At 37.6% G+C, this 16,930-nt stretch overlaps 1 protein-coding gene across 1 annotated transcript; it reads right to left on the minus strand.

The window, feature by feature from the left end:
- Positions 1 to 396: 396 nt before the first annotated feature.
- LOC145901350 (uncharacterized) lies at positions 397 to 9,129 on the minus strand. The gene is made up of 24 exons (XM_082988999.1): positions 9,012 to 9,129; positions 8,575 to 8,844; positions 8,265 to 8,378; positions 7,848 to 7,958; positions 7,461 to 7,718; positions 7,017 to 7,130; positions 6,659 to 6,772; positions 6,045 to 6,317; positions 5,804 to 5,920; positions 5,543 to 5,653; positions 5,041 to 5,313; positions 4,838 to 4,951; positions 4,559 to 4,669; positions 4,131 to 4,400; positions 3,924 to 4,037; positions 3,616 to 3,726; positions 3,118 to 3,375; positions 2,953 to 3,066; positions 2,776 to 2,889; positions 2,257 to 2,532; positions 1,892 to 2,005; positions 1,614 to 1,727; positions 978 to 1,250; positions 397 to 630 (listed from the first exon to the last, which is right to left on the minus strand). The coding sequence occupies exons 1-24, from the start codon at positions 9,073 to 9,075 to the stop codon at positions 509 to 511; spliced, it is 3,924 nt and encodes a 1,307-aa protein (XP_082845125.1). The 5' UTR covers positions 9,076 to 9,129; the 3' UTR covers positions 397 to 508.
- Between the last annotated feature and the right edge of the window lie 7,801 nt (positions 9,130 to 16,930).

Here is a 16,930-nt window from a genome sequence, read left to right on the forward strand (position 1 = left end):
TTTAACATGGATGATTGCTATCATGTTTTACAAGGAAATCAGTGTTAGCATGGCAGAAATCAAATTGCTCAAATTTTATGAAAATATTTTGCATTTACCAAGTAGTTTGATACACCATGGTTAATGGCGGTTGTATATTCACCACAAAGTGGAAGTCTTGCAGGCTATTTAGCAGACAAGATCGTTGTAAGTAACACCATAGCTACACTGATAAGACCTGTTAGGTCGAAACAGTGGCCCTGACCGAAGCTCACAATAAAAAAAAAACGCTGTTGGCGTTATTGCTTGTACAATATTCCATTTGCAGCATTGCGATTGACATAATAAAGGACCAAAGTAAAAATTCCAGCACTGCTTATGAAAAAATTCATCGTTTAGCTGCCGTATGGCTGCTGCAAAATTTAAGTTAAAAGCGATACTGATAGGCAACTACTTGATTGCAAGTTTTATTCACAAAATGTACAGTCCAGATTACAGAATTATAGTTGATATTGCAATATGGGTATCTTTACACAATTTGAGTTTCGCACAGGGCTCCAGTAAACCCGTCCGCACATCCACAAACTCTTCCATCAACTTGATTATAACAAGTTCCTCCATTTTGACAAGCAGGCAGAAACTTTTCGGCACCTAAAAAATATCAAACATCACCATAGGCAGTAGTTTTAGTTACCGAAGAACATTTGATATCGCGTTGACGCTGGTTTGTCGTTTTTATACCGATTTTGTTTGTATTGTTTTATTTATTATTACATTAATAAACCATTTATACAACTGCAGTGTAGTCCCAACATCACATTTATTAGCGATGTTTTGATAGTTCATTACGAAAAGTAGATGAAAAATAACTTTTCGAGATGCCACTTATAAAGTTGCAGGTTATTTTCACATGTTGTATAGCCTTTCATTAATTAACAAATGTAACAAATGCCTAAAGAAATCATATTTTCGACAAATTATAACCAAAAAGTACGCACTGAAGTGTGCCGTCCAATACAACTTTACTGTGGTTTGTCCCCAACCAGATTTCGTGATATCAGTGCGTTTTACTGCAGCCCGGAAGCCCCAAGGAAGCACTTCAAGGACAACAGCACTGAAAGTGTCGCTGTATATGCTCGAACCTCTCGCAGACACGCTCACGTTTGTTGCCACCGAGCTCATGCATCTGCTGTATGCCACATTGATGGATTTAGAGTAAGGGGGAACACGTGTGAGGGATCCGATCCTTTTTCTTCCATTTGTTCTGATAACTGGAGAATGTACAAATGTTTCCATGTTATTGTTTGTGATTGCAAAATATATATGTACAAAAAAATCATGAGATCTCATGTTTTTGGCGATTTTCTGCGCTAAATTGAACTAAACAATTTTTGTATGTGATGGCATTGTTTTGATTTTTTATATATTTTCTTTACTAAACAATAAATCGAAACTGTTGCCCTGTGTATACAGCTCCAAAAAAGGAATTGTTTTCCTACAATTAAAGACAAATTTTCGGTCCATTGCTTCAATATTATTTGTTTGCAAAACATGTTGTAGAAGCATTCGAGGCACTACAACTCAACTTGCGTTATAAACTTTCCTAATTGGTGATATTTGATATGGTAACTTGCCTATTTCGCAGTTTGTTCCAACTCTGTCTTCGTTACATGTACAGTTATAACCGTTATCATACTCTGTACAAGAACTGCCACTTTGGCATGGGTTTGGGTAACAATATAACATTGCTGTAAAAAACAGATAGTATTAAATATAAAAGGTATTTATTAATTCAGACTGAAAGAATCTGTATCATTGGGACGTATCTATCTAGGAAATTCTTGACTGAAATTATCCTTCAAAAATTTTCGTGACTAAAAATGAGGGACAGCATATGGTAAAGTAATCGTACCTGCTTCGCAAAATTCCCCCTTAAATCCTGGACGGCAATGACACTGTCTTCCATCAGCTGTATTTGTGCATCCAGTTGCATATATGCATGGGTCGCGAAGGTAAGCGCGCGTTTCTAAAACAGACAATAGGAAGGATCAGTTGTGGTTGAGCTTAATGATTATTACGATTATTTTACTTGCATATGTCGAACTTATTTACGAAGGCAACATATCTATTTGTAAATAAAACTACTTTTGGAGAGAATATAAAAATATAGCAAGTCAAAATACTGCAGTTTTGTCCTATGTGAAGGATTTCAGTTGCGGCACTTAATCAAATATATAGATACTAGTGTCCGCAATCACTTGGATGTAAAATATTTACCAAATATGGCTCTGTATCGCATGTAGATGGTTTGGTCCCATCCTTCTCCGGGACGATCAGTCCTTTGTACGAGCGCTCGGAATCCCCAAGGATATATATCGAGAATGGTGTGATTAAAAGTATCGGAATAAGCTGTTGAGCCGGCAACAGTTGCGTTGACCACATATGCAACACCAGTGTAACAACGGTCATAAACAACGGTGATGATTTTTCCGTATGGTGGCCCAGTGACAACTGGTAACGAAGGTATGTGCTCCAACTTTCGAATGGCTGGTTCTAATCAAAACAAAAATTGTCGCAAATGGTGCAGTGATTCCTATTACATTTTTTTGTATTTGACGCAGAAATTTACCGCCACGTATACTACATTATTTCGGGTTTGTGATGCAATGCTTGTTTCAAAATTTTGTTTCCACTTTTTGCAACAAATAGTATTAGTCATAATAATTTTAAGCTCTTACCAAATGCTGAATCACGCTATGAATCAATATATACTTCAATAGAGTTTGGATTACTTACCAACGTGGCATCTGTCTCCTGTGTAGGGTTCTGGACAATTACACCTGAAGTAGCTGTGAGAGGGTACACAAGTTCCACCGTTCATACAAGGTGACGACGCGCAATGGGTTTGTCCTAAAAATGCGTGAAAAACACTTAATTTTAAATTTAAAACTATTCGGAGGCGGTTTTACGTACGAGTTTCGCAATATCGTCCAGTTGTACGGATTCGACAATCGCAAATACTTCCATTCACAGCGTTAAGGCAAAACCCTCCGTTCTGACACGGGTTGAAAGAAAAGTTCACAGAATCTAAAACCAAATAGTTAAAAATAACCATTGTTTACTTGTTCCTGAACTTACTGAAATAAGATTCCACATTAAGGGCAACTGCCTCATAGAGTGGATTTGTTCCTTTGTTCTTTCTCCAAACTTTCACTTTGAAGCCCCAGCTGTAAGCTTCGTACACATTCACTCCGGCGTTTTGACCGTAACCACTTACACCCGTAGCATTTACTTCGTAAGGAGCTTCCCTCATGCAGGAGTTGTAGAGAATTACTGCGGTTGTACTCGATGCAGTTGTGTTTTCAAACGTAACGGGCGTGCGGTAAACATGGTAACCTGTGAAAATTGTTTGAGATTGATTTGTGCTGTTACTTTGTTGGAAAATAAATGTAAATAAAAAATAAATTCCTTAATGCCACCACTCAAGGAATCCAAACAGAAATTAAACAACAATGGAAAGTTGCATATAAAGAAAAGTGGTCAAATCCTAATGCACAAAATCAAGTGCTATAGATGTTGCAAAGTTGACTTCAATGCTTCTTAAACTACGAAAAAAGTAAATCCAACAATTGTTACCTTTGTCACAGTTCTTTCCCCCAGTTTGCCCTGGACAGGAACATTGGTAATCGTTTTCAAGTTCGGTACAACTTCCCCCGTTGCATGGGTTCGGGTAGCAGTGAATCAAAGCTGATCAAGAATATTATTTATTACTAGCTACAGAAAAAGTTGCAAAAATTTTTTTCGAAACGTTTTGAAAGTATTGCAGGCATTTTATTAATTTACTATATTGCAATTTTGTAGTGCTTTCATATACAGTAATCGAAATATTATCATCACAAATTAATTGACCATCCTTACTATACGCAATGTATTAGCTGACTTACGAGTTTTGCAGAACTCTCCGACAAACCGTTCAGTACAGTGACAAGTTTGTCCGTCCTCACTATTGGTGCAAAGTGCTCCATTTAAACAAGGGTTGTTTTCATAATCGTACGAATCTGAACATTAAAAGTTGTCGTTTTAATATTTAAGTGGCAAAATAATCTATCCATTATAAGTTACAAAAAGACAAAATCAATAAACATTCTTACCAAAATAAGCCGTCCATTGCATTTCTACATCACTTTGTCCCCAATTAGTTTGGCGGATCCTCCGTACCATGGATCGAAATCCCCAAGCAAATATTTCGAGGATTTCGACTTCGAAAGTATCGGAGTATCTTGAAGCGCCACTAGCGGTCGCTGTGACCTCATTAGCAATCCCGCTATAGCAACGATCGTAACTCACAACTATCTCTTTGCCAGGTTCGGACGAATATCTGTGAGATCCTACCCGTGCAGTACCTTGTATCCATGGCCCCTCTGGAAGAAAAACACATTAAATATATTGGAAAGGAACCAACCCGCAGTCAGGAGAGACATGGTTACCGCAAAAAATTATGTTCATATTCAAAAATATTTCGTTATGTGGATTTAAATAAAAGATATGAAGAATAACAAAACTTGTCACAAGTTCTTACGGATATCGCAAGTTTTTCCTTTCCAGCCTTTCGGGCAATTGCATTCATAACCACCCGCCTGTTCAATACATTCACCTCTCTGGCATGGATTGGAAAGACAATGAACAAGTTCTAAAAATAGGATCGTAAATTCAAGTAACTTATGCGTAACATATTTAGTGCATTTAACGAAGTCAACGTAAACGAAAATTTACGTAGGTTGAGAAAAATGATCTGTATTAACCGTTAATAAAATGCAAGCAGTGTTTGAAATTTCATGGCGTATTAATTCGAACTCACGTATTTCACAAAATCTTCCTGCGTACTCCGGTGAACAATCGCAAATACGTCCTTCCATGCTGTTGCGACAAGTTGCACCATTTTGGCAAGACAACCACAAACTCGACTTTAAGTCTGTGGCATGAAAGTATTTCGCTTAGCTTCACGATATTCTAACACCAGTCCAAACAAATATAATTGAAATTCTAAACAACATTTCTTACCAAAGACAGCTGTCCAGGATAGCTGAACCCGACTTTGACCCCAACCTTCTCTAGGTCTGTCGGTTCTTCGCACCACAGCGGTAAAACCCCAAGGTTGGTTATCGGTGACGGTGGCGTTGAAAGTATCGCTGTATCGGCTTTCACCGGCCGCTGAAACGTCAACCCTGCTGATATTTTTGTCCTGGCATTCATCGTAAACAACTTTGATGATTTTTGAATAGGGTTCCACTCTTTCCTGACTCCCCACTCGCACCGATCCACTCATGCTTATGACTGTAAAATGATTTAGTACGTATCTGAAATGACGACTGATACACATTGGGAAAACTATTGAGCCAAATCGCCTCTATGCTAACAAAGCAGATATACTTTTTAATTGAATAAGGAGATTGTGTAAAAAGCGCTCCATAAAATATTTCGTTATGTTTATCTGCTATTTCATGAGCCAATGTACAATTCATTGCACAACCCATGTGAAACTCTTATCTGGTTTCTTGCTTACCTGTCTCGCAATGCTTGCCCGTCCTATTATTTGGACATGAGCAGTTGTATCCGTTTACATATTCCGTACAAAGGCCAGTGTTACAGGGATTGGGAAAACAGTAAACCATCGCTGAAAAATAAATTTTTGTGTTAACCGCAACATGCCATTGTGAGATTGTTTGAAAGCCTATTTTTTCCAACCTGGAGTGTAAGTTTGTTTAGTATTTTCCCAAAAAAAGGCCTAGAGCTACAATTGGAAACAATTTGTGAAATTGCTCACCAAGTTCGCAAAACTCTCCTTTGTAGCCTGGATCACAGTGACAAACTCTTCCAGATTCAGCATTGTTTGTACAACTTGAAGAATGTAAACACGGGCTTTGTTTAAATGCCTGCGTTTCTAAACATAAACCTCTATGTTTGTTAAAGTAACGATACAGTGGTATTTCATGTACATGATTCAGATTTACAAGGGAAATAAACTTTTAAAACGTTCAAATTTACTTGGGTAATATGTAACTTACCAAAAATTATCGTGTATTTGAGATAAAGGGTCTGCCCCCATCCTTCACGACTATCAGTTCTCTGAATGAGTCCACGAAATCCCCAAGGGTATATTCCGAGCGTGGTGTAGTTGAATGTATCGAGATATAAACCTGATTTTACCACTGTGGCATTGACTGATAAAGCAAGACCACTCAGACAGGTACCATAGACAATTTCAACCGTTTTTCCGTATGTGGGCGGTCTTGCTCTTCGCAGGCTTCCAACATAATGACGTGAACGTAGCCCTGGTTCTGAAGAAAGACAACAGCAGGTTGAGTCAGACAAGCGACCATGGTTAATAAACTAAGCAGGGCACATAAATACGTGCATACAATAGTACATTTGTACAGTTTGTTTAGGGCGTGTGCAACCGATCTGCTTTCCATCAAAATGAATGTACTGCAGACTTCACTGTTGGTGGGCATTATTCTCATAGTGACTGAGTAGTAAGCTAGTCTTGTTTTTATTCATAACGTATTCTTTGTTCTTTTTGCCATACAGTCAAACAGATTATGTATGGTTTTGTTTGGTAGGGAGATTTTTGGTCAAACATGCTGTTGATTGGTGTGCTATGTCTATAAAACAACATTACCAAGTTCGCATCTATCTCCATCCCATCTTTCTGGACAAATGCATCGGAAGAAGTCATTTTCAGGAATACAAGTTCCTCCGTGCATGCATGGCGATGACGCACAATGTGTAACGTCTTTAAATACAGAAAATGACATAAAACGAACAATTATCAACGATCCTTACATAAAAATGTCAAAGTGCCACACAAAAACAAAACCAACCCGACATTACATGGCAATAATAAGTTCCACAAATTTTTGTTGGTGTTTATATTTTTTACAGTTCGTAGTTTAATCGAGGATTTACTGAGTATGCATTTGGCGCCCACACACTTCTCTGTATTGGAATAAACACATGAGAAATAAAAAATTGCTTACGTGTTTCGCAGTAGCTTCCTGTCGTTCGAACGGGACAAACACAGATTGATCCGTTTGCAGTGTTTTCACAAGTTCCGCCGTTTTGGCAAAGACTGCCTGGTGGGTTGAGAGTGTCTGCGTACGTAACATGTTTATCATGCGGTAAGTCGCAGACATAATATATAACAGAAATATTAAACGCTGCAGTTTGTGTCACAACCCAACACACTGCCTTTTGTACGTACGTACAGCGAACCGTCAGAAAATACAATCTTTTTGGAACAAAAGGTGTACGTTTGTTATTTTTCACCAGAAGAACGTCAGATTGGTAATTCATTATGATACCTGGTGGTCACAACCCATTTACAGTTTTCAAACTGCCATTTGCCGTTTATTGTCAAAGCTATGTCACATATTAGGTAAACTAGAAATTTTGGAATGTATTGTACTCATTTCGTCTTATACCGTATACTGCAATCCATTCAACTATCGCAGTTTCAAAACCAGGATTTGTTCCCAGATCATTCAATCTCCAAAATTTGGCTCTAAATCCCCAGCTGAAAACTTCCAACGCCTTTCCACCGACGTCACGTGACACATTTGATTTGACAGCGAGTCGAACTTCGGATGGCGAAACACTTTTGCACTCCGTGTACAGAATAGTTTTCGTCATGCTGTTTGTGCCCTCCTCAAATGCAACACTTAACACACCGTCGTAATACGCTGCAGGAAAAAATACAAAGAATTAAATGTTTCCCTTTAATTGTATGAAAACATCTTGACACTGATTAGAGTAAGTTATGTTGTTTTTTGCTTAATTTCAAGCCATGAGCACATGAGAATAACACTTGCCATTGTCGCACTTCTTCCCTGTTCTTCCAGGCCGACATGTACACTTGAAATCATCTGTAAGTTCTGTGCATTCGTCGTAATTACAGGGGTTCGGGTAACAATATACGTAACCTGAAATGCTTTGTAGGTTAACCAGCAGACATAGGTAATCTATACAATACAGCGCTTTGTGTGTGTGCGTTTCATTACGGAAAGAAAAGTTTCGTTTTTCTTTAAACGACACTTTGCTGATTCTGTTTTAAACCTGTTAGTTTGTGTGTATGTTATTACGTGAAGAACAGGTCAGAATCTTCGTTCTTGGGTTAATGCAGACATTATGCACTATTGCCACATGCCGAATTTACTCGAATGCAAACGAGTTGCAAAGAAACTCCCCGAGCTCTTTGATGACTTCCTATTACAACAACTTCACCGTACTGTGTTGGCAGTATTTCCCATAGTTCTCTTGATTGCATGAGCAAGTCCTTCCATTCTCGCTGTTGTCGCATCTGGCTTCATTTTGACACGGATTATTATAGAATTCGGGAGTTTCTGTTGAAGAATGTGGTCGTTACATTTCTAGAATGTAATAACTTTGCACTGATGAAAAAGATCGAAATTTCCGATAACAATATTATTGGACAAGTACATGCAATGACTTTTACCTCCGACATACTTCTGCTGAAACGAATTTGATACCAAGTTGTTTTATGAGCATTACAGGCAAAGACGCTATGCAACATTTTACCGTAAAAGGCTTTCCAGTTCATATAGACTCCTCTTTGTCCCCAATCATTTCTCTGTGCATCCGTCCGCTGAATAACAGCACGGAATCCCCACGATTGTATCTCAATTATTGCTGCAATAAAAGTGTCCGGCCATCTTGATTTTCCGGTAACAACAGCAGTTATGTTTTTAGCTTCGCCAGTGTAGCATCGGTTGTACACAACAGTAATATTCTTGACATCCCCACGCCGATTGCTGCCAACCTTTGTCCTGCCGCTGTGGTAATTCACGCCTAAAAATGCATTGAACAAGTGTAAATGTTAAACTGCTATGTTTTACAGTGTGTCGTTGTCAAAATATTTAATGATTAATGTGAAATGGTTGCAGACAATCGAGGTAACAATTTGATACGAATAACTGAAAATATCGACTATTCACTTTGATTGTTACAAAACTTACCATTTTGAGTTACAGCCACTTGCAAAAATACAGAAGCAATAATTAGAATTCCAATCATTGCCATAATCTGATTTGTTTCGGCTTCGTTTCGTGTTCGGCACTCTGAGTTGTCTCGCCCATTGGCAATGTTTTATACTTTGCTTGTCCGTTACGCACGAATGGTGCAAGACTGCATTTTTTTTCATTATTTGAAAACTTCTTTTCCCTCACGTATCTTGCGCAACGCCGAAATGCGTGGGCTGCTGGTCACATTACAACAGATCATGCAATTGTAAAGTTCAAACAAAGTTCGCCCGACTTTGTGTATTGATTTCTTATTTCATTTGATTTTCAATATCATTTGCTATTTATATACAATGGTGTTTATCGGAATAATTCAGTTCAATTTACAACACCAATTACTTTTCGACCCTATATACAGCAGCTTCACATATCTGATAATATATTTTTTATACCTGTAACGCTTGTTTGTTTTGTTTCGATTGTTTTTGTTTCAAACAATTTCCTAATCCAAGCAGAACTGTTAACGTGGTGCCAAACATTCAGCGCACGCATTTCACAGACATGCTGTCATGATGCCCTGAGGTTGTATCGAGCTTGTACATTTACCGACTGCGTGGGTGTCTATTGCTAATGTTGAGCACACACGTTTTGTAATAACGTACTTCAGAAGTTCGGCGAAATCTGGATTTTTTAAATTTCAACAACAAACAGAAACCCAGGAACACAACTCACGGGTTTTCTCATAATTCTTAGTATAAAGGGAATCAAACATGACTATTAACACTGTCATGTTTGAAAGAAGACGTTTCGGCACTTATGCCATCACAAAATTATGCTACACCAATCGCGTCATTCAAACTGATGATTGCATAAGTTTTTGCCGAAACGTCTTCTTTTAAAACATGACAGTGTTAACAGCAATATGGGCCAGTCTCTTTATACTCAAAACAGAAACCCGGTAAAGCAAATGTGCACATGTTTAGCCCGAAAACGAGGCCGATTTGTCACAATTTCATTCTACGTACACAAGTTTTTCGGTTTTGTTTCAAGTAGGTTAACTACTCACAGTAGTATATCAATATGTTAACTTTATTCCACAAGACTATAATAATGTATTAAAATCCAAACACAGCGATCTTCAGACAGCTCAGATCGATTTATTTAGAGAAAAATATATTTCGCCTAAAAACGGCATCATCAGTTTCTCCATTTACCAAAAATTACGCAAAAGATATATGGCTTACACAAATGGAGAAACTGATGATGCCGTTTTTAGGCGAAATATATTTTTCTCTAAATAAATCGATCTGAGCTGTCTGAAGATCGCTGTGTTTGGATTTTAATACATTATTATTGATACGGTGTGCGATCGACAGCCTGCCAGGGGCCTTTGGTTTTTTTGATCCAGATTTGATTTACTAATCACATTCCACAAGACTAATTTTTTTTGCGGCTGGGTAACGCGATTGACTTAGAATGTGTTCTAAATTGATCAAAAAAAGACTGACAGGTAACCAACGTTGTATCAAAGCGCTCAATTATGAGCAACAGTGCACGGGGTAGCGTCAGAGCAAGATGTTACAAGCATATATCAACGGCCAGTTGCGCAAATTTGACGTAGAAAAATATGTCACATATCTTATACGTTGTTAATTTACTGCAATTGTCACAAATTCACGCGGGTAAATATTGTAAATTAAAACTGATTTCAAAACATGCAAAATTTCACTTGAACAAAACCGTCCGGCAAATTTATGATACATACAAGTGAAAGACATTTACTACACAAATATTGCGAAACACGCTAGTTAGCTTTATACTTGGGAAGGGCGCTTAGTAATCCAGAACGTATATTTACTGAAGCCAATCTTATTACTTGATCGTCAATTGCGTCTAGCGAATTTGATGATTTCGTCACAGCGGTTATGTCTGTTGCCTATAGCTACCCTTGCAATTTGTCTCGACGGTGCTGGGGCAATAAGTCGCATTAAAGGTCGACTGACCTGCTGGCTATTACCACTAAATTGTTTGTCCACTTATTCACTTGGCTGAGAGGTGGACAGGAGGTTTAATTCGAATAATTGTTTATTTAGAAAATAGAATGCAAATAAACGATTAAATTTTGAATAGAATAAAATCAAATGGGTCAAATAGATTAAAAACGAAATAGACTGGTGAAAAACGACGAAAGCGTTACCGTATAGAACAGGCAGTTACATGAAATGCGACACTGAAAGAGAAAGGCAGTGGTCCCCTAAATACCATGAACATTTGAGTCTCTAGCCCAGTATTTTTCAACCTTTTTGAGCCACGGAACACTATTTTTATCAAAATAATCTTGCGGAACACCAAATTGTTGGAAATACTGCGCGGCATTGTACTTAACCAGCAACAGGCTCGCGCAATTACATTCTTATCATTACAAAACGAATCTTTTTTTTTCACAACAATGAAACATTCAAACTAATGATAGTGGATAATTACTTTCATAAAAACGATTTTCGCAGTTCTTTTCCGTGCCGACCTAAATCCCCCAACAACAAACTGTTCCACAGCGCAATTTTCGGAAGATAGTTGTCACAAAACTTTGATATTATTTTTGGACAGAAGAACGCATTGGTTGGGTTGGAATCCGATGACGAAAAACCAGATTTCGCTGCAATAATTACCTTTTTGAAATGCTGTGAAAATCGGTTTTCATTGCAACTTGGTTGAAACGAGTCTTGTTCGTCTTCTTCTTCTTGACCTGTTTCAGACCACGTGGCGCAATATTCCATTGTTTCTTTGTTTATTTTTTTACTTAAAATGTCCCAACTGGATTGAGCTATTTGGTGTTCATTTTCGCAAAAAACCCGCGTTGCGTGAAACAAAATGTCGCCGATTTCTTCCATACTGTTGGCGGCCACCAACAATGCCATGATATACATAGATTCCATGCACCTTTTTTTATTTAATCCACAAAGTTGTTTAAAATTTTTCATTATATGACTCGTGCATAAATGAAGAAACGGTTTTTCGTTTAATTGTCTGTTGGTAGCCGCCCCAGATACAATAGAATAACACCTATCAGCGTACGATTCGAAATCTTCTATCATATATTCCGTTAACAAAGCGCGAATTATGGCCATGGAACCATCGCAAATAATAAGTTTTACCCTTGTTTTTCCAGCAAATTTTTTTTCATCACTTTTAAACGTTTTCAAAAAATGAGAAATCGATGTAACGTTATGCCTATTGGTGACATATGTCGCAACAGCTAAAGGTGCGGTGCCTTTGGTGGGATTTCTTACTACAATTTCATAGGCGTAGAAATGCGAATGATTTTTTTGTTTTTTACAACGCTTTCGGTGGCATCAATATACATTATGTCGACCTTTGGTGAAATTTGTGTTGTAAATCAACAAACACCAATCGGCGAGTTTCGAGTCAAAACTGGAAAGTGTTGATAAAACCTCAGTTATTTTTCTGATTTGTACATTGGGCATGCTCCTACCTTTCTTTTGCAAAGGGACATTACAAGCTGTTGCGCTGTCAACGGGTGCGTTACAAGACATTTCTTTTATAATTTTAACAGGTGTATTAGAGGACGTTTCTTCCTTAATTTTAACAGGGGTATCAGAAGCGGATGCGTCAAGTGACCAATCACATAATGCGTTTCCCGTAGAAACATCCTAACCTTCAACAAAACTGCTTGATGAAGCACAAAGGTTGTCAACATTAGCAAGGGCTTCAGTTATTTTTACAATGTTCTTTACCCAAAAGCGTTTTAGTCGCTTCGCTTGTTCATTAATTTTCGGCTTAGATAGTTTACCTTTAAAATAGGTTTTTGTCAGTTGTCTCCATGCGGAGACAGAATGGGGGACGAACAAAAGGTATTTGCTTAAAGCTTCAACAAACAATTTTGTTGTTATTTCACCTGAAGCACATCGTGGTATGTCACAAGTGCTTTGGACTCTTCGCTGTACGTTGCTGCTTCGTGTTTTAGGTACCGTGGGGCCTTTAGAATAGTGAGTAGTTATATTAAGATGTTAATTTTTTTTTATTTTGTCTTACCTGCACACGACTTGGTTTGTGCTGTCGGATACGCTCAGAGCGCAGTGATGTGTTATCATTGCAAAGTTCATATTGGCTGGAAACATGTTCCGAGGAATAACAGTGAAAGCACCACTTTGTAGCTTGTGTACTGTTATCCAAACCCATGCAATGGTGGAAGGTGCTCAGAAGATGAAAGCGGTTATAATTGCGCATGCCCAGACAGAGCGACCGGACGCAATTGCTCAATCGGTAAGATGTTCACCTTTTGCCCCTTGTACAGTTTCCGTTCAAGCAGAACTCTTTAAAACAGCGGCACTGATGGGCAAAAGCTGAGCTTTTACCAACTTGGTTAAAGTTTTATTCTGCAAGTTGGTACTGTTTTTAGGTTACGCGACTGGACAAAAAAGTCTTAACATCAGCACTTGGGAGTCGGAGTCATTAAACATGAGTGTGACATACGATTCTTGCAAAATTGAAAATGCTACCCATGTGGAATTATCCATTGATGGCGAAGTGTCCTCTTTGGTGCAAGTGAAACTTCAGAAAATATTTAATTGGGGTTTTGTAGTCATTTTATCAAAACGGACTGCTGTGAAAATAAACTGGAGTTTAATACCGATTCGACTCGAATGGAAAGCTCGCTTTGGTAAGATTTAGTTGTACCTCGATGGATGTGAATCAATACGGGACAGAGTGTTTTTTGTAACAACTCAGTAACATTGATGGTGTTTTCCGCACCCAAGTCACTTTGTTTCTTGCAGGCAATATGCATACCGGTGGTAGTTTTTGAGTAAAAAATCATTCGTAATATTCCCTTTCTGCATCACTAGCAAAATCCTGATTGTTGAACATGTTTGTTAGCGGTAAATGTTTAGCAATATCTGTTGCTAGCAATTCTGTAAAGAAATAAAGATAGATGTGGTTTGTCGTTAATCAGTTTACAATTCCGACACATATTTTTTAGTCTGCAAAGAACGGAGGTTAGTTTCTGCAAGCGTACATACCGTTAAACCGTATCCTTAATTTTCCCGCAGAGTCATTATATTTTGAAAACAACTGCAATAACCAAGGAGTATGTATAAATACTGAAAATGGGACTGCATGTACATGTCAAGGACGTTACACTGGAAAATACTGCGAGACAGGTCAATTAGTCCCTATCCCATTGTGTTTTTTTTGTAGTTTTTGTCTTCTCGTGGTGTAATTTGAACGGCACATTTGTTATTAGTTCTCCCATATTGTCAAGGCAAGCCTTGTTTGAACAACGCAGTATGTGAGGACCTGTCTCATGGATATAAATGTTACTGTGCCCCGGGATTTGGTGGGGATAACTGTGAATATGGTATGTATGTGTTTGCGTTTCAAACAAAACCCCTGTTAATAGCGTTACATACTTTTTGTCACGATTTTCAGTTCAAAAAGTAATCCATTCAAAATAATTTGCACACCGTTCTAATACAGTTATTAAAATGTTTTCATTTCCACTAAATAAATCGACCCCGGATTTTGATAGCTTAAAATTAAAAATGATTCTTTTTGCATTTTCTCGGTATATATTTATTTGCATATTTATTATATAGCTCAAATCAATTAACCTAAAATACTTTTTAATTAAGGTAACTAAGTCATATCGTTTTATTGTAAGGTGTCCACAGTGAAATATTGCTGCTTCCGGTAGAAATGGATAGAACTTACACATACAAGTATGTCGTGTTCAATTCCTGTTACCTCGAAGAACCAATCCGTGTAGATTTGGAGGTGTTGAACCTGGGGAATTATCACCACTATTTTTCCTCAAGGGTTTATCAAAAGTACCGAAACGGCTTTCATCTGGGTGTTTACAGAAATTATTACCGACCTGTCGTTCAAACCATAACTGAGTATCGAATCCGCTACTCGGCAATTTTTGGTAAATAAACCGTTATCCTACTGCATGATTGCCAATTTTGGATCGTATTTCCTTCTAGAGAAAACTTGATTAGGTTTGTGATCAAATGGAAAACCGTTCGTGACTGAAAATCAAAATTTTGCTCCTATTTAAGAATAGTCCTTACATCTTTCATAGCATTTACCTTTGTGCATCTCGCACTTACAAGTAATGTAGTTAAGATTTCATCAGTGCAAATGTGTATCGCAGCGTCGACAAACTTTACCGACAATCCCTGCAAAAACAATGCTGAATGCACTGTTACAAACAGGGATGACTTTTTGTGCAACTGTACTAAACCATTCCGTGGTCAACTTTGCCAAAAGAGTAAGTTTTTCTGCACTTTGAAACGGTTGATCACTTTTTTAGCAATTCATTTTGTCCAGAGATAATTAAATGCTCATCACGACCGTGCCGAAACGGTGGTACATGCAACGACACGGAAATAGGTTACAGGTGCACGTGCAAAGATGGTTATAAAGGATCGCATTGTGCACGAGGTAAATGGGTTGGTATAAAAAATACAATATTTGTATTTATGTGATAGTGTGTCGCGAAATCATGTTAACATCACAAATAAGTGAAACCAAACATGTTTCGGTTCATTTTAATTTGCCATGAGTTCTTGCAAATAGGTTGATTAGTCACCAAATATCGACAACGCATTATAACACACCAATTAGCATGATAAGTTATACACCACTGTCAATTAAAGTTCATCAAACTTAAAAAAAATTGCATTTAATTGCATTAAAAAACAAATGAATGTTTTAAATTTTTCAAGTGTTTAAGGTTCGGATTTGTCAACAGGGAGCGTCTAATAACCTGTGAATTAACATTTCTACGTTGCGATTCACGCGTCTCTAAAAATGGGTACTAACGTAAATAAAGGTCAACGACAATCACCGTAAAAAAATTTAAAATTTGGGTTGTTTTAAAAAAATATAAGCATTGTAAAAAAAAAATTTCAAACCTGTTTTTACGTTATTGATATTTACAAACTGTGTAAAAGCTTAAAAATAACGCGTCTGGTCATTTTTTTCTTTAGTTCGATTTACCGGAAATTATTCATTGGAAATAAAATCGGGTCGGGTTGCCTCAACAACAGTTAATGTTGTTTACGACGACTGCCATAACCGATTGGCGAAGGAGATCCAGGCGGAAGCTTTCATCAACAAATCTGCCAACTTGTTTTTAAATGTGGAAAATGTTCAAGTCCAACCGTGGGGATTCACCGCTGCTGTTCGACGAAAAGATGGCCGAAGTAGTTGGGGCACATACAGGATATATATCAATTACATTGCATGGTTTGGTGAGTATTTTGTTTTTGCGGAGGTCCTCAATTGATCAATTTTTAGGCAAGATTTGTTGGCACTTGCGCGGAATAGTATTTCTAAAAAAAAATTGAGGGAAAAACATCTAGAAATGAAATATGCGTCTATCACAACAACATATCCGCACTTATTTTATTTGAACTGATTTTCACATTTAAAAACTGCTCTTGGTATTACTAGACGATAGAAGTACCCAGAGTGAGATGTGCTATAATGGTGGAAGATGTGAAAACGTATTAAATGGACCCATCTGCCATTGTAAACCTGGATTTATAGGAAGGCAGTGCAAAAAAGGTAAATGGCCAAACACAATAAATCAAATTCTCACCAAAATTTAAACCCATGTTTGTTAAATTGCTACAAGCTAATTGTGTACTTTAGTTGACCATTGCCTGAGCAATCCATGTTACAACGGTGGAAAATGTCAAAATGATGAAAAAACTGGATTTACATGTGAATGTCTTGATGGAATTGTTGGAGTCAAATGTTCTGTTGGTTAGTTTTTTACTGAAGGAATCACATCAACGATGTCTTAAATCGTTCTGTTCCAAACGCACATTGTCTCACAAGGTTGTATTTTTTTACAGATGTAGCTGCTTTGAAAAAATCATCATATTCCT

The sequence above is a fragment of the Ascidia mentula genome, chromosome 5, assembly GCF_947561715.1.
Source record: "Ascidia mentula chromosome 5, kaAscMent1.1, whole genome shotgun sequence".
In the NCBI taxonomy this organism is placed as follows: Eukaryota; Metazoa; Chordata; class Ascidiacea; order Phlebobranchia; family Ascidiidae; genus Ascidia; species Ascidia mentula.

Excerpts from the sequence above, each read along its gene's own strand:
- LOC145901350 (XM_082988999.1), bottom strand. The coding sequence starts at position 9,075 with ATGGCAATGATTGGAATTCTAATTATTGCTTCTGTATTTTTGCAAGTG. Across the intron at positions 4,670-4,837 it reads AGGAAGATTTTGTGAAATAC|AACTTGTTCATTGTCTTTCC; the intron begins GTGAGTTCGAAT and ends TCCTATTTTTAG. Across the intron at positions 2,890-2,952 it reads TGGACGATATTGCGAAACTC|GACAAACCCATTGCGCGTCG; the intron begins GTACGTAAAACC and ends ACGCATTTTTAG.